Source organism: Protopterus annectens, chromosome 7.part0 (genome assembly GCF_019279795.1).
Source record: "Protopterus annectens isolate FY-2018-M chromosome 7.part0, PAN1.0, whole genome shotgun sequence".
Lineage (NCBI taxonomy): Eukaryota > Metazoa > Chordata > Ceratodontiformes > Protopteridae > Protopterus > Protopterus annectens.
In genome coordinates this window covers 1,145,083,255-1,145,105,568 of record NC_056739.1, presented here as the reverse complement: position 1 = coordinate 1,145,105,568, position 22,314 = coordinate 1,145,083,255, and the positions used below count along the sequence as shown (strand labels likewise).

General features: G+C 37.3%; 1 protein-coding gene across 2 annotated transcripts in view; it reads right to left on the bottom strand.

Annotated features, from left to right (window-relative positions):
* LOC122806913 (stereocilin-like) overlaps positions 1-22,314 on the bottom strand; it is a 608,237-nt gene that overhangs the window by 560,377 nt on the left and 25,546 nt on the right. For both annotated transcript variants that reach the window (XM_044077724.1, XR_006365569.1), the window contains exons 3-5: positions 17,157-17,343; positions 11,335-11,450; positions 1,647-1,779 (exon numbers count right to left, since the gene is read on the bottom strand). In XM_044077724.1, coding sequence (XP_043933659.1) covers positions 1,647-1,779; positions 11,335-11,450; positions 17,157-17,343 — 436 coding nt within the window. The remainder of the gene's footprint in view (positions 1-1,646; positions 1,780-11,334; positions 11,451-17,156; positions 17,344-22,314) is intronic.

The following is a 22,314-nucleotide window of genomic DNA, read 5'->3' as shown; positions in this document are numbered from 1 at the left end:
TGATACCTGTCCAGAATTTTTGCGGTTTATGTTGGTTAGTTTGTTGAAATTTAAAGTAGAAGTTTCTTTTGTCGAATAGTATTGATGTTTTAGTAGATGACACATGCCACAACATTTTGGGTGACATGTCAGCGATCACCAACACCAGAGTTACCAAAGATACTGCTTTTGCATTCATTGCTCACGTGAAGTGCACTGAATTATTTTGGGTTTGGCATTTCAAAAGATCCTGACACACAAGGTTTGCCATCACTGAGCTAAGTACAGCAGAAACCAAGTATTCTACTATTGATAAAGAATTCCTGGCAATCAAGTGGGAGCACTCAGCACTAAATTATTATGTAGTTGGCCTGGATTAAAATTAATGCCAAACCATGCCTCCATAATTATGGTTCTATCAGTAACACAATAGGAATACGAAACTTTGTTGATGGGGTAATCTCTTTCCAGGCATTTAAGTTTAGCCTAAAACATAGGTTAGACTTGGCTCACCACAATGCAGAAGAACTAGCTATGGCTTACAGCCCATCTAGTGGGACTAAAACTGGGGATTTCAAGCTGGGACAAGATCAATGTAACACTGTGTGGTGGTTCTTGCCCTTCGATGTGTCAAACTCAAAATTATATCAATAGTATTGTGATCATGCATACAGTGTTTTGCAAACAGTGAATATTCTGTAAACAATATGATTGTAATTACTGTTATACATACAATGTTGCGTAAATATTCTTCCTCCCTTTAAGACAGGCAGGCACGTTTCTGTATTAGTTAAAAATAGGTTCCCACAGACAATACTAATAACAAGAAATCATTTTATTGTGTAGTGCAAGAAAAAAGGAGGGCTAAGACCCTGGTAATCTTTGAAGTTGGCCCCTCAATGCAGGAGAGTTTATGCCTGGACGGTGTTTCCAGTAAGTATACTATGGCAAAGAATAAGCAAACTGAAAGAACCTGAAATAGGCTAGAGATCTTCTACTAAGAATTCCTGAAATAGCCTAGAGATGTTCTATTAAGAATTCATACCTAAATCCTCTTGGGACTGTGGTAGAACTGGTATGAAAGATTGTAGAATCTTACATTTTTTGCAATTTAGTTGTTTTGAAGAACTGTAAACACTTTTTTCTTTGTTAAGTAAATTTATGTTGAATAGTTTTAAATAAAACAAAAGCACTTCTGTTCTATGCTCTGACCTTTACTGCAGTGTGTGGTGTGTGTGTGTGTGTGTGTGTGTGTGTGTGTGTGTGTGTGTGTGTGTGTGTGTGTGTGTGTGTGTGTGTGTGTGTGTGTGTGTGTGTGTGTGTGTGTGTGTGTGTGTGTGTGTGTGTGTGTGTGTGTGTGTGGTGTGGTGTGTGTGTGTGTGTGTGTGTGTGTGTGTGTGTGTGTAGGAATTGGATAAAGAATGCATCAGAGAGAGAGTGAATTAATGAATGAGTGAATGTAGTTATATAGTGTAACTAATAATGAACCTTTGGATCAGTTCATTAGTAAAAATATAAATAAATGTTTTTGGCAACATTAAAAGATTAGAACAGAAATCTGTCACAAAAATAGTTTACTCATGTTTCTAGATGGACAGTCCATTCTGTGACTTCCATCCCTTTACAGTCAAAAATAATCAGAAAGAAGTCATTGTTGAGGGGCTTACCCGTCCATTGGTGCTGATGGTCCCATTGTTCAGACATTCTAAAAGTACAGTAAGTAACTGCTCAGACACAGGTCGAATAGAAAGTAGCATCAGCAGGTCCTCATAGGCAACAAAGCAAGACAGGTGCCCAAGCCTAGCATAAAAAAGTTAAACACATATTTCTGCAACAGTACTGCTAATCAATCAACATTGCAAGTTGCTTGTTTAACTGTCTTATCAAAAAGGGAACAATAAATGTGTTCACTCTCAGCAGGAATTTTTAGCACCTACTGTATATAGTGTCATCCCCTATACATTTAATTAATTCAAAAACTCCTGCTAGCAGAAAAATGAAGCATGACTTAGACAGACACACAGTCATACATGCACACACAGAAAAATATTAACACAAATGTCTGATTATAATCCTAGAAATGATTATCCTGATCTACATGCACATGTTCATAAAGATCTCTCCTTATTTTTTGGCTCCCTCACTTTATTAATTCATATTATATAAGTAATTACATATGTATACAGGTGTGCGGTCAGCAGGATAACAAGTGATGTATTTAGTAGTGATTACCATAGTGCACATTTTCCTGTTCATACTAATAGACAAACACATACTTGAACTGATCTGACCACATCTGTACTCACTCATCCAGATGTGCATCTCATTTATAGGAAAAAAACAGGCTTTATATACATAATCCCTAAGTTTTACTCATAAAGACAGCAAGCAATGTAAAGGAAGGAGTAGAAATGGAATATCACACATGAAATTAAATGCCGAGATCAAGTAGAGTAATTAATAATGGGAAAGAGTATAAAAGTGCTAGCAAGCCACTTCATAGTTGTACATAAACTCTTCGTATAGCTAGCATTTTTGCTTATGACAGTTAACGTAAAATGTTTCTCTCCTCTTACATAACAAATATTACAATTGCATTGCACTACCACCTAATAAATTGTTTTTACGACTACAAGAAAGTCTGCATAATCATTTGATTTGATGTTCTTTTATTTCTCCATCATATTAGCTCAGATCATGTCAAATCCCTCAAATCAATCACCTTCCCCTTTCTGTATTTCTGCAAATATCACTATTACCCACGCTTTATATAATAAGAGCATCCTACAGATAGAATGTGGTATTGATTTATTTTATGCTTCAGTGACTATTACACCTTTTTATTTCATTTCTTCAAAGATTTTACAGTCCCTGTAATGGTAATAATTCATGTTTTTACCATGTCTTCTGTTTCACTCTATTATTCACTGTCAGTCACTTCTCATTGTACTGATTGCTATTCCTGTTTGTCCTAGTGTTCTCCTCCCTGGAACACCAGTGAATGTGGAACTTCCAAGATGGATTTCTCCAGTTATTAAATGAAAAACAAACAAATAAATAAATAAATAAATAAATAAATAAGGAGGTATCAGCTTGATGGAAAAGAAGAAGTTGGAAAACAATGATAAAGACAGCAGCTACAAGGACAGAAGGACAGATAAAGAAGAAAGGTTAAAATTAAGTCTCACTCCCTAGGATTTGAAAAGAGCATTTAATATCTCCAGTGCTAAACATAATTTTTTCAGTAGTAATTAGCACTGGCACACCACGCACAACATTAGCATAGGAACCTCCCCTCAGTCAGTCTTACACACACACATGTAGACATTCACACACACGCAGACATTCATACACACACACACACACACACACACACACACACACACACACACACACACACAGTCATCAGACATCATTCATATCCTTGCAGACATACATTCGCACTGCCACACATACACAAACTCACACAGTGCAAACACTAATTCTCCACTGAACATCCTGACATTTACCTGCAATGCAGTCTCTTCCACTGGAAATAATGGAGAATATGGTATTTTGGTCATGGTTTTTACCATAGCCAAATGTGTTAATTTACAGAGTAACTCCCTTCCTGCATGCATTTCTTGGGGATAGTACACAGTTCATTAACATTAGATGCTCCCCAGAATGCTTCATTAATATGTAGCTTTGCCGTGAAGACCATCAGTCATGGGGAATATACTAACCATACAAAATCACTGTGATGGGCCTGTCTCTAAATCAAAGTGGGTGTCTGCTCATATTAGGGTTAACCACTTGTGGTAGCCATTTTTTAATTCCCAGCCATTGTTCATAGAGAAATGATGGTGGCAGCAAATGGCAAAATGATACTGATCAGAAACATATTTGCATAAAAATGGTCAACTGTTAAGGAATATTTTTTCCACCTTGTTTGCCTATTATCCTGTTTTTTGTATAAGCTATAGTTCCTAGGTATGTAAAATTCCACTTCTTCCTACATACTGTATGGATTGGGTTATCTCCCTTTCATTCTTTGTCATGCTAAATTCTACCAATACTTTTGCAAGTTGTTTCTTATATTTAGACTCATCACTGGGAAACAAATTCTCAACAATACCTCTGAACCATCCTCTCTGTGTCTATAAATCATATCACCTTCTCATATATCCCTTCCTCTGAAAGATGATATATTGTAAGACTTTGTTAAATACTGTGAGATATTTAAATGCAGCTGTTGCATCTATTCTTCAGCCTCTCGTAATGTATCTACTAATGATTTTAAAAATTAAATGACCTGATATGGGAAAGTAAAGGCTAAGAGAGCATAAAACTGAAGTAGTTAATCAGAACAATGGCAGTAAATATTAGGAGTGGTACAAACACTGCAGAGTAAGGATACACAGATAGCAAGATAATGGAGAGTTGAAGAACATTCTGGAAAATACGTAATATTGTGACTGAAACAGATTGAACTAGAGATGGAACATTACTAATAAAAGTGGATTGGAACAGACATTAGAATAAATAAAACAAAGCAAAACACTGTAGTAAAAAATGGTGAAAATAAAGAGCGAGGAAGGGGACAATACCAGTGACAACACAAAAGGAAAAGATGAAGTGTCAAATTCTGAAATATAGGCCAGGATCAGAAACCCATAACACACTGTGCAATCTTGATTGTAGCAAGACTGCTCAGTTACATCATGCTAGAGTGATTCAGAGACTGTTGTAGCATTACAGTTGTAAGAATGCATTGTCTCACTGAGGAAGGCTGCACCCAAGCGCAGCAGTCCAGGGGTGCTGCTAATGCTAATTAGCCATGAATGCTTCCACAGAACCTTTTGCCAGGACATGAATAGCAGAGTGCAAACATTCCAAGAATAACACTGTTGTGCATTTAGGCGAGTGAAGAAAAAAAGTGCCATGTTTTGAGCTGTTCACCTTATGGTAAGTAAGTACTGTAAAGGGGTGTGTGTGTGTGTGTGTGTGTGTGTGTGTGTGTGTGTGTGTGTGTGTGTGTGTGTGTGTGTGTGTGTGTGTGTGTGTGTGTGTGGGCACATGCAAGATTGCATGCTCGCATGTGCGTGAGTCCATGCGTGTGCATCTGTGTGTCTGTCAGTCTGTGTGTATGTGTATGTGTTTGTAAATGCCTGTGAAACTTTGTTGCTGCTGGGTACTGTAGAGTTGTTTACATAGTGATAATGCTGATATGCTTTCTGAATCCCACCCGTAGTTTAAGAATTAAAACATTACTGGCAGAGAGCACAAGTGTTTGAAAAAGAATGCTACACTTAGGGAACATTGTCTGACAGAATCACAAAACTGTTTACAAAGGCCAAAAACAGAAAACTAAAAGTGAACATAAACAGTAGTCAAGAGTATAATTCAACAGAAAATAGCAAGACAGAATATGACCCAAGCATTAGTTTACCGAAAAACAGAATACAGAATGGACAAGTGAGATTTTACTCAGGATACTGTAGGGGAGAAAAAAGAATAGCCATAACAAAAGAGAAAGGGAAAAAAAAACTAGAATTCTGCTGCTAGACAGCATAAATAATTTTAGGAAAACTACTAATAGGAATCAGCACCAGAAGCAGTAAGTGCATTAATGGGTAGTAAATAAAACATAAACAATAAAACACTGAGACAAAACACAAACAGTATGAATGAGTACACTATGTGTATACTCTGTGTAGCTTTTCTGAATTCAGGAATAGCCCTACTACAATACTTTAGCTGTCTATTCACTTAAAGGTTACATAAAGTCTACACATAGTGTACATTGCACCTAGAGCCATCCAAGCTAAAATTAGAATATTTTCTTGATTTACTGCAATTGTAATTGTACTTGCTTTACACAGTGGGTCACTAGGTTCATAGGTTCATAGGTTGGTACTAGGCTATCAGCCCTAGGGCCTATACAAGCCTAGCCATAACAATTCCCTGGCTATTTCTTCCCACACTATTTACTTCCCTGGACCCCTGTCTAGCAGGGCGACTGGCTTGATCCCTGGGGTGAATTTCCTTTCTCCCATCCAATCGTCAAGGTTCTTTTTGAAGAGGGCCAAAGAGGCACTCTGCTTGACATGTATGGGCAATCTATTCCAGAGTCTGGGGAGTCTCTGGGTCAGGAACCTATCCCTCCCGCATGTTTTGTTTATTGTGATGACAAGGTTTAGATCCCTGGAGCGTGTGACACTGAGGGATTGGGATTTCTTTAAGTGTAGCATGTCCAACAGCTTTGGGTTTGACATGGCCTTGTATGTTAAGCAGAGATCACCTCTGAGTAGACGATATGCAACAGAGTATAGCTGGAGTATTTTAAGGTGTATTTTTAAGCATTTACTTAATTTTGTGGCTTTTCTTTTTTGACTTTTCTAATTCTGTTTGCCTCCAAATCATGTTCTAGGCAAATTAACCAGGGAATTGGTTGCTTGGTAACTGTTTAATGTTTAATCTGCACAAGAGAGCTACTTTTGTTGTGCTTTTACATTAAGAAATCCAAGGATCATTCATTTTGTGGCAGAAGGTGTTTACCTGGTTTCTCTGATTTGGGAAGCACACTAGGGAGTGCAAAATGTGGTTGTTAATTGCCTAGAGGGCAAATGAGTCAGTTTTCAAGATTTTTCTCTCTGCTATAAATCAAGTTGGCACAGAGCTGCCCACAACACAGAAGCAGTTAGCAGTACCATTTAAAGTAACAAACACCTAGATAGTAACATTTCCTGGTAAAGTTAGGATTGGGTCCAAAACCTGTAACACAGCATGGCATTGATTGGAATTAATCTTAAAGCAGCTAGCTTGTGCATCAAATTGCACTACCATATACCAGCACTGTATAACATCGCATTGCCCTTAATCCAAGAAACTACCCTACAAAATCACCTGTTAAAACTAAATCCTTAATCCTAAATGGACCACCTTTTTAGGAGGACTGGACAACATGGATATGTAATTTCCAAATGTCTCTGTGGACAGCTTGGTAGATTTGAGCATCCTAAGGCAATTTAACAATTGCATCATGTTCTATGACAATCAGTTAATCATTAAAGAAAATAACACAGTACACGAAAGATGTACATACGCAATTTCCTTGGAGGCAAAAATCTCACAAGCAAAAGAGGTTGTCAAGAATACCCACACTATATCCCTCAGACACCACTCACCACACACACACACACACACACACACACACACACACACACACACACACACACACACAAACACACACATTGTCTTATGCTGAGGCACTGAAAAGAAACCTTCAACAATCTCAAAGATCTCTAAAGCCATGTAATGGCAACAGTGCTCCTCAGGCAATCACTAAAACACAAACCAAAAGCAACAATAAACATAGGCCTACACCCAATGGTCCCCCACGATCATGTACTTTACCTAATATTCTTGCCATTAGGGACTCCATTATACAATCGATCCCCACTCACTAGGTTAGACAAGAAGAAGACAACAGTTAGTTGCCTGTCTGGAGTGAGGATCTAAAATATTATGCACGCACTCAGATCACTGCACCCCAGGTACCAATATGATTCTAGCAATGTCCATATGGGTGTACATGACCAGAGATGCACTTCATTTAACTATATGAAAAGGGACATAATGGATCTCTGGAGTGTGTGTCACAGACAGGTATGAGCCTTGCAATAAGCAGCATTAAATACATTCATAAATACAAATATTTCAAGCACAGGCAATAATGCCCTTCTAGCTTGCCAATAAACCAAACAGTTGTTCCCATAAGTGTCTAAGCTGTTCTTAAAATATCTAATCTAGTACTTGCTTTAATGTAATCTGGTACCAATTAGTACTTTTCTTATTCCTATAGAATCTTCTGCATAAGAGGTCTGATGATTCTCTACTACATGTCTACTATATTTTGATAACTCCAAACATTCTCAGAGGTAGTTGTCTCTAAATGTCCTATATACCTGAATAAGGTCTGCTCTTAATTTCCTTAGCCAAGGATAATGCCACAGTATGAACGTAAAATGATTGATTTTAATCATTGGCTTAGTTTATGGTGTCACTCCAGGGAGGTCAAATATCTTTCAGTGTGGTCAAAAGACTACGCTGTTTTGCCAAGGATGGGCTGCACTTCTTCAAGCAACCTTGAGGTGTTACTGCTCAATGTTAGGAACATAAACAAACATTTCCACACCCTTCAGACTTTCCTTAATGCAGAATGTAGACATCTGTGCCATACCAGAAACTTGCTTTAAAGCTGTATAAAGTGATCTAGCAGTGCAAGACTATACTGCCTGCCACACATTCAGACCAGCACAACATTCTATGTATAACAGTAATTACAAGACCACCACAGACTACAGCCAGATGTGAGGGTGTCGCAATCTACATTAGCAAAAACATATTTTCAGGTTGGTTAAACAGGATGATACCATGGAGTTCATCCACATACAAGTAACCATAGATAAGGTCCCTCACCATACCATGGCAAACTACAGGTCACGATCTATGATCTTACCTAAATGTACTAAAGGCACTCACTATCCAACCAAACAGCATATTCTTGAGTGACTTTAACTACCCCTCTATAGACTGGAAAACTTAACTCTGCCTCAAACTCACAGGCACAATGCTTCCTGGACTTTGTTAACACAAACACACTAAAAGAGATAGCGCAGCCCCCACCTCCCACTCCCCATGTAACTTTCTCACTAGTAAGGTCAGATCATGAAGCTGTCGCTTTTGAAGTAAAAATCAACGTGAAAACCAAGCTAAACCAGTAACAGTTAAGAACTAGTCTTAGAAAAACTACATCCTATTGAGTGACAGTTTGCTAAAATTCAAGGCTCCCCCTAACTGTGAGAACACAACTACCTATGCAGAATTATTCATGGAGTACCTATAGAAACATAAGATTGGCTGCATAGAGGTTGCTGTACCTATCAGAAGAAAAACAAAAGCAAACACTAAAAACAAACCCCACTAGTGAAATCTTCACCTAAACAGGGTATCCAATAAAATAAGAAAATGCATGGCCAAAGGTATCTGGCTGACTAAGTTTGCAGATGACTGCAACAAGTAGCAATCACTGAATTCTCAAATAACTTAGGCATCCTGAAGGAAGGCTTGTCCCAAATAAATAACTGGTGCCAAAATCACAGAATGAAACAAAATGCCAAAAAATGCATTACTGTATCCTTTGGAAAGTCAGCTACCCCAGGGAATTACCACATTGTCACTACTCCTCTAAGAGACGATTCATTTGTTCAGGATTTCAGAACTTATGAGGACAGTATCCTAACTTTTGACGAATGTTTGTACATTTTTGTACGAAAGTCCTTGTGCATTGCACAGCTTGTAAACAAAAGGATTGTGTCTAAATCTAGGGATGTCATTGCTCCTATTTTACTCAGCCCTTAGGCCAGTCATGGAATATAATGCCCCCTTAAGCATGTATCTGTCCATACAGATGCAACAATTGGAATGCTTGCAGGCATACCTTACTAAAGCAATACAAGGCCTAGACAACATGTTCTATATGGACCGACTCAAAGCCAGCTCTGTCACTATAGTTTTAATCCTTCAGACTGCTAAGAGGTGACCTGTGTCTGACATAGAAGGCATCCTCTGACCTAATACCGATGGATTTACTGCACAACAGCAAGTCAAATGGCATCAGGAATACTCAGTCTAGGGATCTAAACCTCTTTTGCAACATCAACAGAATGGGTTGGTAGGACAAATACATCTTACAGAGGATACCGCTAGAACAGACTCCCCATCCACATAAAAAGAAGTTCATCTCTGTCCATATTCAATGCAACTTAGATCTATCAATGGTAAAGAGAAAATTTACCCCAGGGCTGCCCCTGCATTATTAATGGATGGAGATAGCTCCTAAATGCTATATCCCATGCATGAGTCCCCTCAAATTATCTATGGTATGATTCCAGTTATTTTCATTAGGAGTAATGCATAACTGTTGACCATGGGATGCATAAGGCTGTTGCTTTAGTAACTGCAATTCAGAAACATGCAAATTAGCTGATAAAGAGGTCTTACCTCTTAACAGCTAAAACTTTACTGAATAACAGAATATCATGACTGGGGTATAGGCCTTTTTAGCATGAGATGTACATCTTACACTAAGCCCTTTTATGAATTTCTGGGTAGCTCTTATAACTGGATTTTGTAACTCACAATAAACTCAGCAAATATTAATTTTGTAATATTTTCTAAACTACTTGCAATACTTAGTAACCACTCACGTTATACACATACCCTCAACACCATTTTGTTGTTTAGACTTGAGCTTTTATATAAGGCTAAACAATTCTGTTTATGATGTTTAATTATTCAGATATTTACAGAAATATGAAAATTATAGCAATATGAATAATTACTACATGAAGTACACTTAATTTCTCTTTGGCTGTACTCAATTGGTATCATATATCACTGCAGTTGTGTTATCAGTCATGTAATCTTTGAGATACAGTCTTTCAATATTGATGTAATTATATATGGATAAAATTAGGCAGCAACAGGCATTACTTGGTTCACCCTTCAAAACTGTCTAAATGCATGATAATCAGAGATAATGAACCAAAAACAGCCATTCCCATCTCCACCCATTAAGAAGCAGATGGACTCTTAATAGGATAAAACTATTCCATTTCCCACTGGAATATTTTAAAAGGTAAACACTTGCTTGTAGCATTATTAGCAGACAGTTCCACAATAAAGAATAGATCATAGGATCATAGAAGGTTACTAGACTAACGGCCTCAGGGCCTTTTCAAGCCTAGTCAATTTCAACCCGTATTCCCAAGGGTGTCTGGTTCAAGCAGACAATAATCAGCACCCAATGATCCTGTCCAAGAGGGACACAGCTGGAATGCCTGAGGTGAATTTCATGTTACCCATCCAGAGTACGGGGGGGGGGTTAAGGGGTTACACCCTCTTTTTTTCTTTCCTTTATGGAACCCCCATCCTAGATAATTTGAAGACTCAAGAAAGCAGGTCAATACATAATAATAATATGCATCAGATATTTGCATGAATATAAGGGGCAGCAAGTAGCAGGAGGACAGAGGTACTACAGGATAAATAGTGTCAGTCACAAAAGAAGTGGCAGGGATCTACAATGATGAACAGACAGGAAGTCCTACCCAAGTGGCAAACCACAGATAACAGTTTCATAGAATAAAAGCAAGCAAAGCACAGTTTATGTTTCTAAATGTCCACTATTCATTCTATCCAAACTTATCAAGACTTTAGTTGAAGACTGCTATTTTAACATGAGGTGTGCCATTATTAAGAATTGTATTTAAAAAAAAATGTTTCACGCTGGGTTGAAAATAGTCTCACCTCTCCATGTCTTCCAGAGTGATATCTTTACTCTGATTCAGAATAGTTTTAACAAAATGGAGACCTCTTGGGAAATCCAGCCGCATTCTTTCAAGCATGTATATTAGTGGTGTTATCTGAAATACATGAAACAAATGTAAATTCTGACCTAATGAAGTGCACTTATGATATTCTCTTCTGTGAGCTCCAATTTTAATTTAAATAATTTTTTTTATGAAAACAAAGGCTCTACACTGATTACCAGTTTCAGCTGTATCAGTCTTTTAGGATATATTTACTAATTTTCTGTAACAAAAATACAACAGTCAGAATGAAGAATGCTATATGGAAGCAGACACACACCTATGCACAGATTCACTGATGCAGACCTTACGCAGATTAATATTTGTATAATGTACATATATGGCAAGAGTTTTCATGACTTTTGGGTCTTACCAAACATGCTATCATCAGCAATTGTTCTCAAACATAACCCACCAAGTTATATTTTAGAATAGACAATCAGCATGTCTTTGGGAGAAGAAAGGAAACTAGAGTGCCAAGAGGAAACCCATGCATACATTAGGAAACCAATCAAATGCTACATACACCATAAGCAAGACTCAGAAATGAATGCCAAACCTGTGAGCCATGATGCAGCAACACTAGCCACTGCAATACCAGTCTTTTCTCTATATCTAAATGTGTATTTGTAGCAAGCTAGAATATTTATATTACAATTCAACATGGTAAGAGTTTTCATGACTTTTGGGTGCATGCTATCATCAGGAATTGTTCTCAAACATAACCCAGCAAGTTATATTTTAGAACAGACCATCAGCACGTCTTTGGAAAAAGAAAAGAAACTACAGTGCCAAGAGGAAATCCATGCATACATTAGGAAACCAATTAAATGCTACATACACCATAAACAAGACTCAGAAATTAATGCCAAACCTGTGAGCCATGATGCAGCAACACTAGCCACTGCAATACCAACCTTTTCTCTACATTTAAATGTGGATTTTTAGCAAGCTAGAATACTTATATTACAATTCAACATGAAAGAGTGAAGTGTTGTGTCGCAGTGCTACTCTTTCACCTCTATGTACCTATGTCCCGGACAGCTATCAGTAAAATAAATAGGCTCTTGTACCAACCAACCTCTTCATAAGGTATGTGCATGCATGACTGTACTTGAAGAATGCTTTGATTGTTTACATACAAATAAAAAAGAAGGTGGCCAACGGTATAAAGATAGAACATACACTTGCCAGAGCTTGTTTTTGACACAAAGACATGTTTTACTTCATGCCACTAGCTAAATGCAGCCTTCAGAAGGATTACACAAACACCACCATGGCAAGTCCTGGTCGAAGGGCAAAAAGGATTGTTATACCTAACCTTCAATATGGGCAGCTACAGCTGTCACCTCTATGAATGACTACAGATCCAACAATTATTAGCAGCACTGCAGCCTTTGCTGCTGGATGTGGGACAAAGAAGAGCTGCATCAGATTCCAGCTTTAATCACAACTAAAGGGAAACCATTCAGCATGCAAAGGATCAGGGGTTTGAAAACCAATAATCTGAATATGGCAGACCAAAACTGCAGCCTTTTAAATTTTAATATTATACAATACAGGGATAAGGATGCTAAGTGTCTGTAAAACATGATTCTTCCTTAACCTACTGCAACTGGGAGTTCTTCATTTTGTCCAAGTGACTTTCCTTGTTAGAACCTTCACTCAACAACTCAGATCAGTGCAACAGTTTTTGAAACACATCAATGAAAGTGAAGGACAATGGAGGGCTCATACCTTTCACTCACATTGTTAGTGAACCACACTGTGGAGATCAGGTGATGGGGAGTTAGAGAATTTGTCCTTTTTTCCCCACATCTGTGAGATCTTAAACAGTATATTTACAGTTATAGGGACATGGAGGTACAATGAGGCTTGCTACCCTGTAAAAGCATGTGTGTCCTTTCATTGTTTAACATCAAAAGTTCAATGGTCTGAGCTGGATTGCTGAATCTTGTTTGTGTGTGTGTGTGTGTGTGTGTGTGTGTGTGTGTGTGTGTGTGTGTGTGTGTGTGTGTGTGTGTGTGTGTGTGTGCGCGCACATGTGTTTTGTATGCATGTGTATGTTGACCTGGATATGTAGTGCACCAACTGTTTATAAATTGTTTAGGAAGCTAGGCTTCAGGATGTTCTACAATATCCCTGTAATTTCATTTTTATATACACAGTCTGATTCATTCCATGGACAGTTTGCATATGATCTCTTTTTTCAGTTTTTTTACTCTCTATCTAACATTCTCCTGTTGCCAAAAGTTTGTGCTATACATTCTGTCTGGAACAGATGTCATCGTAAATTAGATGCCAGTATCCACAAAACTTAACAACATAAATAACCATCAAGAAGTAAAACTATCAAAATAAAAAGGAGTGGTGGGATTATGCTTACGGTAGGTATTAATAACGCACTGGCAATCCCAGTGTATGGATACAGTACACATAGATGAAGATGATCTTCGGAATAATAGACTAGTGCAAGAAACATTGTCTGGCACCTTTGTGACATTTCTACACAAAACATTTTCTAAACTATTAGCTTACAATATCAGGTACAATTAGAAACATCAAGCTGAAATATCTACATAATGAATGTGGTGCATACAATTACATTTAAAGTTGACTATGCCAAATGTACTACAAAAATCTAGACTTACAGTTTTGAGTATGGTATACAGACATTAAAAGTAGGTGATATTTCTGGAATAAATGCCAAGACTCTAGATCCAATATGGCACCTTCCCAATTTGGGAGTTCAATGTATAGCAAAAGAAAGGTGTTTGTGTAATGGGTACATATAACAACCAGCCACACATGTATAAAGTGTATGTAGTTTGCAATTATTATACAAACTAAGTGCATGCATGTGTGTATGTGTGAGTGTGTGTATATGTATCATTAAATTAAATATGGACTGACAGTAGACAAGGGGAGCAAATGAAATGACTGAAGACAAAAGTAATTAATTTTCCATTACAGAAAAAAAGTGGGCTCTAATTGCAGAAACTAAAGATGATTACATTTTCCATCAAGAAAAGTAAATCACAAGTATACATGCATGACCGGAAATATCATAGTTAATGTGAAATAATTCATGAGCCCAATGAGGGCTAGAGAGGTATTTACTCAAACCTGTGTGTTTTGGTAATAAAAGTTGAAATGCAAAAGAACAAACACAGCAGATGCAAGTAAAACCCTTACACTAATCACACGTGGATGTACCACTGTTCATTAAAAAAATTACTCTGCATTTTTTGAAGAACGTAACAAAAGACACTCCTTCTTTGTCCTAATGTAATAATCTCTTCTTCTTAATAACAGTACTGTACACAGCAGGTTTCACCATTTCTAAAGGATGTGTTGGACAGTTATTAGATCAGTCATCATCATCATCAGCCCCCTTTTTCCCATTTATTCTACCTGGGGTCAGGGTATCATTTTAGCTGTCTCCAACTCTCTCGATTCAGTGCCACTCTCCTGCCTTCTTCAACACTCATGCCTGACTGTCGCAGATCTTCCTTTCCACAATCCATCCACCTCTTTGCTGGACATCCTCACTTCCTCTTACCTTCTTCCTCTCTGTCCCAAATCTTCCTCACCAGATTGTCTTCTGCTTTTCTACACATGTGCCCAAACCACCGTAATCTGTTCTGTTTGATCTTTTCTGCAACTGGAGCTACTTTGGCTTCTGCTCTTATGTCCTCATTTCTTTGTCTGTCCCCCAGTGTGCATCCTACCACCTTTCTCAGGCACTTCATTTCCATCACCTCTAGCTTCTTCATCTGCTCTGCCTTGACTGCCCAGGTTTCTGTACCATACAGTAGTACTGGTCGCACCACTGTCTTGTACACCTTACTTTCAGCTTCTTTGGAATTCTTCTGTCATAGACTACACCTGATACTCTGTGCCAGTTGGCTGCAGCCCCTCTGATTCTAGCTTTGACCTCTTTCTTCAGACTACCCTTCTCCTCAACCACCCCTCCCAGATACTCAAAGCTGTTTACCTGTTCCATTATCTTCCCTTCTACCTCTATTCTCTGCTTCAACTGATTTCTCAAATGTGCTTTCATTACCACTGTCTTGTCTGTGCTTAGCTTCATCCCATGTGCCTTCAGTTTTTAATTCCATTTTCCTATCATTTGCTGAAGTGCTAGCTCAGAGTCTGCCTGTACTGCCACATCATCTGCATACAGCAGCTTTGTTGATCTGTCCCCTCCAACCTGTTTGCTAATGTAGTCCATCACCAGTATGAACAGTAGTGGGCTCAGAGCTGAACCTTGGTGTACACCCACTCCCACTGGGAAATCCTCTGTGAGGCCAAACACTCTTCGTACTTGAGTCACTGGGTCCTTGTACATAGCCTGCACTAATTCTACCAATGTTTCTGAGACCTCAAACCACCACAGTACTGCCCAGATCAGCTTTCTTGTGAGCTTGTCACATGCTTTCTCCAAGTCTAAGAATGCCCAGTTGGACTCTCTCCTCATCTCTAGCTTCTTCTCAAGTATCTGTCTCAATGCCAACATTGGATCAATTTTGCTGCATTCTGATCTGAATCCAAACTGCTCATTTCCCATCTTACATTCTAGTACTCTGCATATTCGTATATCAATCACCGTCTCCAGAACTTTCATGCAATGTGGTAGGAGTTTGATGCCTCTGTACTGCCCACAGATCATTACATATATTATATACATACATACATACATTAGGTCAATAGTAATGACAAAAAAAGATGAGATGATTTCTGACTCTTAGTTAGAACTATTTTAAAATAACTTGATGCCGATCTGTAATTCTACCGATGCTTCTGGATAAAATTATGATATGAATGTTTTGTAGGAGAAATATAACTCTTGACAATGAAAGGAGGAATAAATGTTTATTTAACTCAGTGGGTCAGCTGAAAACAAAATGAATAAGATGAGAGCAAGTACTGTAGGAGCACCATTTTATTTATGAAGCAAAAAGGCTCTGAAGTTTTTAACTGGTACTGCTCACATGAGGAAAAGAACATGGTGGCACTTTACTTCTCTTCACGAAAAGAGAATAAGTGTGGTACAAGGCTGTGTTGTAGACTTCCTGTGAAATGTGTACCATTAAAGTCATGGCTTACTGTGGAGGTGGGAACAGAAAGGATGGGAGAATGAATACGGGACGGGTTGGATGTTAATAAGTGGGTGGGTTAAGTTTTAGATCACTATATAATGGGAGACTAAAGAGTTGGAAAATGCACTGAATATGGGGAGGAAAACAGCGGATGGATAAAAAGATTATTATCTAATTCAAGACCAAATGGTCAAAGAATTCAGTGATTAGGATGCAGGATTTGGTGAGTGTTAGGGGTGGGGGATGAGCAGTGTGAGTGGAAATGGCAGAGAAAGAAGGCAAGAGTGGAAGCACAGTAGGGAGTGCTGCATTAAGAGGGAAGTGCAAACGCTGCTACAAATACAATGGGGTAATGGGATTTAGAGGGCTTGTGATTTTTATTTCTTTTTCTTTGCTGTTATTGTTTTTATTGCTTTTTTTTTTACTTCTCTTTATCAATATTCCTGTTTTGGTGGAACTGCAAGTATGAGGCGTAAATGTTCTATATTGTGAAAAGTAAATACACATTATATAGTGATAAAATGAAAATGCTATCTTTCAGAATTCTTTTCATAACGAGTTCAGTCTATGGTTTGAGAAATTTCACGAAGCACAGTCCACACTGCTTCAGAATTTGCAGAATAAACACAACAAGTTTCACTCCATCTTTTCTGCTTACCTGTTGAGGTGTAAGCTTCTGAAAGTAATAAAGTGGTAAGTGAGGCAACAATGGAAGGATAGATTCCAAGAAATGTTCTGGCCAGGACGGTACTTCACCAAACACATTGGCCTGAAGTAGTCTCTTAGCAAAAGCTCTCTTCTGAACTGCCCTCATTTCAGATCCATGGTCATGGATAGCCAGCAAACTGTAAAAACATCAGCAAGAAAGCCATAGTAAACTTGATCCTGATGAGAAGGTTTACAGACAATAGATCATATATGGCCTTTATGTAATTTATCCTTATTGTCTCACTAACATAATAGTCATCGACTTAGTGCCACTGCCATAGAACTTAACTCATACATCAAAAGCCTAGTTCATTTATCTTAGCTGGAATCTAATGCTTACAAATCAAATGACGGAATATATGCAAATCAGTTGAAAGTCAAAATAATACACAAATTTCATTATTTGGTAACCTTGCATTGTTAAAAATCCATAATATGCATATCAACACAAACATTTATTTCCATTTGGTGACTAGGCAAGTGTACTATGGCAGCTAACCATTTTTAGAAATAATAGATGTCAACTAATTGATGTTGAACAGCGGCACACTAACACAACAGCATATAAAACAATACATGTAGAGTGAAAGTAGAAAATGTAAATATATATAAAGTAATAGTGCATGTATATATTATTTGTAGCAAAGCGTATGACTATAAGAGTAACATTAACATAAAGCAAATCAATGTAAACAATGAGTTAACTAGTACTGTATCACTTTGACCTGCCAAACTGATGACAAAGTAATTTGTACTTGAAACCACCTTATCTATTGAAATTCATGCATTTATTTTTTTAAAGTTCTTAGTTTCTGTTTTCCTTTAACTTTGGAATTTATTCTGTTTTTCTTTAACTTTGGAATTTATTAACATAATTGATTTACCTAATTTTGAATTGCTATTGGACTGCAAATACTTACTCCAAGTACTACAGTAGACCTAACCACAGCTGAGTGTCACACTGACATTAACAGGAATTAAGTGCACTATCATTACCAAAAGTCAATTTTATACTTTCACTGTCATGCTATAACCATATAGTTATTTCATATATCACCAGCAATGACATCACACAAGGAGCTAGCATACTGCTGCTTAGTCAAAAGTATTTTTTTAAATCCAAGAGAACCCCTTTTACAGTAATCTGCTTTATTCTGCAAGTGTATAGTACAATTTAAAAAAATAATTTGCTGAATATGATATTAGTATTTTATAACTTAAAATAAAGCTGCCAATACATGATCACAACCATAAGATCTTAACTGTACAATTACCAAAGGAAATTCCAATAACTCATCCCTGGCATATCACAGGGTAAGTATTTTTGCTTCAAAGAACCATAAAAAGCCAAATTCAAATTACTTACATTATAATTTCCATGCTTATTTCAATACCATAATTCCTATAACAGCCTTTGCTGATTAAAACAAATGAAAGTTTTGCCCTTCTTTCTTTTATTTATATTACTTAACAGTGAACTCTGTGTGGCTATTTAAGTAATATAGAGACTCTTTTCATGTCAAATGGCGGCCTATTTGGTTGTAAGCATGGAGCCATCGTGATCAGCCTCATTTTCCCATTTTCTACATGGGGTTATGGTATTGTGTTAACTGTTGCCACCTCTCTCTCTCTCTCTCTCTCTCTCTCTAGACTCAATGCCACACTCCTGCCTTTTCGACACTCGTGCCTGACTGTCGCAGATCTTTTCTCACACACTCCATCTACTTCTTTGTTGGTCACCCTCGATTCCTCTTAACTTCTTTCTGTCTGCCCCAAATCTTTTTCACCAGATTGTTTTCTGCTTTTCTGCACATGTGCCTGAACTACCATAATCTGTTCTCTTTGATCTTTCCTGCAATTAGATCTACTTTGGCTGCTGCTCTTATGTCCTCATTTCTTCATCTGTCCCACAGTGTACATCCTACCACCCTTCTAAGGCACTTCATTTCTATTACCTCTAGCTTTCTCATCTGTTCTGCCTTTAAAACCCACGTTTCTGTACCATACAGCAGCACTGGTCACACCACTGTTTTGTACATCACACTTTTCAGCTTGTTTGGCATTCTTCTATCATATATGACACTCTATGCCAGCTGGCATAATGGTTAAAGTCTTCACCTCCCATGCACAAGATACAAGGTCTGACCCTGACCTCTGGCCAATTTCTATTTGGAGTTTGCAAGTCCTCCCTATGTCTCTGTTGGGTTCCTACCACCTCTGAAAAACATGCTGTTTCCATCTCAAACTCACCAATAAATGGAGCTGTGAGCAGCAGCACAGACTCTACATGGTGCCCTATAGGGGGGGAAGAGTTGTATACACCAACCGCTTTCAGACATCTACTGTGGTGCGCATTATCCTCAAGATAGGAGAAGATGGATCACAGACTGCATGCCATAGCAGGACTAGCCATTCAACAGTGTAAAATATGGCTCTAGGTGATTTGGTCAAAGTTGTTGTTCTTCTTTCGGCTTTTCCCGGTTAGGGTTTGCCACAGCGGAACTCCGGTCCGCTAATGATTGGCAGTAGATTTTTTTTTTACGGGTGCCGAGATGCCAGCTCATCGCCCAACCTTTAACGAAGGCACACCCATTCTACGCATGTCTTTCGAATGCCACTCGACTGCGGGGAGGACATGCAGACTACACACAGAAGGCACTCCAGCTGAGAATCGAACGGGAGAACATCTTGCTGTGAGGCAACAATGCTACCGCTGCACCACCATGGCTATATAGGTGATTTGGTCAAAGAATGGACTAAATATCACAAAATGTGTAATTTAACAAACTGGCTCTTTCTTTTTTTATCTAATACTGAACTAAATGTTCTTAAAGTCTACAAACTACTAATAATGTTAATTTCATTTTTTAATAATTTACCATTTTTTTAATTTAGACAATATTGGGTTTTTATTACATCCATTGAACAAAAATCTACTTCTTAAATTGAATGATAAAATAATGGATTTGTCAAATTTCCCTTTATTAAAAGATAAATTAATTTTGGACTTACTAAACACTAACTTCTACTCACTTGAGGGTAAGAGGAAAGAGTTAAATCTACCTAAAGGTTACACTGCAGTATTAAATCAAATCAGATAATTGTTTCTTACAATATATAATGCAGCTAAGACAAACAAATTGATGTTCTCAACAAATCTAATGAATACTTTACTTCAAGATAAATTTCTAAGTCTTATAAATTAATTCATATGTATGGATTCAAAGATAATTACCGAATTTCTAAAACATGGCATGAGCTGGACCAAAGCCTGGTAAATGACAATAAAATAAAAGGCTTTTCTGTTTAACATTAGATATATAGCATTCAAAAATTCTTCTGTACACAGTTGGTGGTAAATTACAATGCTTACCTAACTTCATTAAATTTACCTTCTTTAATTTTCCAACACTGGCACAATGTAACTCTCGTTCCATAAACACACTGCTGATTTATTACATGTTCTTTGGTTCTGTCCATACCCTAAAAAATATGGAACCTACTATGCAATAAATTAAGTCAGTATTCAAGATTTCTTCTTGGAATTGGCAATTGGTCCTATTATATATTTTCTCTAATGGCAGAGATTCTTTGAATGCAAGACGACTTATAACATTGTTCATGTTAATGAAACATTATCTATCACAAAACTTGATAGAAATGTTCAAAATATCATGGGAGAGCTCCAAAGTAGTCTCTGTCAAATATATTAAACGACTTAAGATAATTAACAGAAATAAATCACTTAAACAACTAAGCACTGAATCTGGGGAGAAAATCCTAAGCATTATTCTATGACTTATGTTGTACTATACCTAAGTGAATCACTTCACATATGCTCTTATGATTATATGAAATTATTACACTACGACCTTATGATGTTAGTATGGGCACTGCATATGTGAATATGTCATTGATTTTTTTTTTTACAATGAGTTATATAACTAGATATGTTTAATATCTATTACCTTAAATGTTTTAGTAAGTTAATTACATACTATCCTTGTATTATTTTTTGATTCTAATTGTTTCTAACTTCTCAAATTGTATATAGTTGGTTATGGTTTGTTGTTTATTGTGTTTCTATCTTAAATAATGATGTCAGGTTTAATTACATTTGATTATGATAAACCTACTATCTACATTTTTATTAAGATAATATTGATTACATATATTACATGGTTATTTACTATTGTACATTTTTACAGTTTTATGATTATTTTAGATAAAAAGTTTAATATATGTGAAAAAAATAGTCAGATTATGCTTTTTCCTTGTCACTGTTTGATAATTGTGACATTTGTGACTCCTGCGGCAAAGCCTTAAGCGTGGTATTTCAGTGTCATAGCCACTTACCACACACAGCGTTCTCACAGGCACCTACCAGTGTCAAAGCAATCACTCTCACAATGTAACCAAACCTACTCAGGGACTGCTATGAATTCAAAATTCTCTGGCACACTAATACTAGCATAAATTGTACCTAGACAATTGCACTTACCTATTACCTACACAAAAGTATCTCCACATGGCTGTATTAGCCATTAATTCCCTATAACTTTCATATCTGACACCTACTTACTCACAGGTTTCATTAACACTGCAAGCCTTACAACTATTATGTTTGCATAATACTGTGGAGTAACTGACCTTGTTGTTCATATAAGGAATCTCCAATAAGAAATCCATTTGAGTAGCATTTCGTTTTAACTCTTAGTGTTATATATAGTGTTACAGTGCTAGTTTAATGCATCTACTGCCCTCAGCACCCCTTTGTCTTGGTCAAGATTTGTGGTTCTCCACTGAAAATTGTAATAGGTCTGCAATTTTAAGCTTAGTCTATTACTAGTCTACTATTAGTCTACTGCCACCTTTATTTACATTGATTTTGACAATTCTTCTGTCTCATATGCCTTGTGATACATATCACTTAACCACCTAATCATATTTTTCCTACTGTCTTATACAAACAGAGATTAAGAGATAGCCCATACTCCTCTGTGGCACTCCACTTTAAACTGTTAAATTGCTTTCCTAATCACCTCTACTGATACCTCTTCAAACAACCCCCCACCCCCACCCATAGTACGTCCTCTAATTGCTTCCAT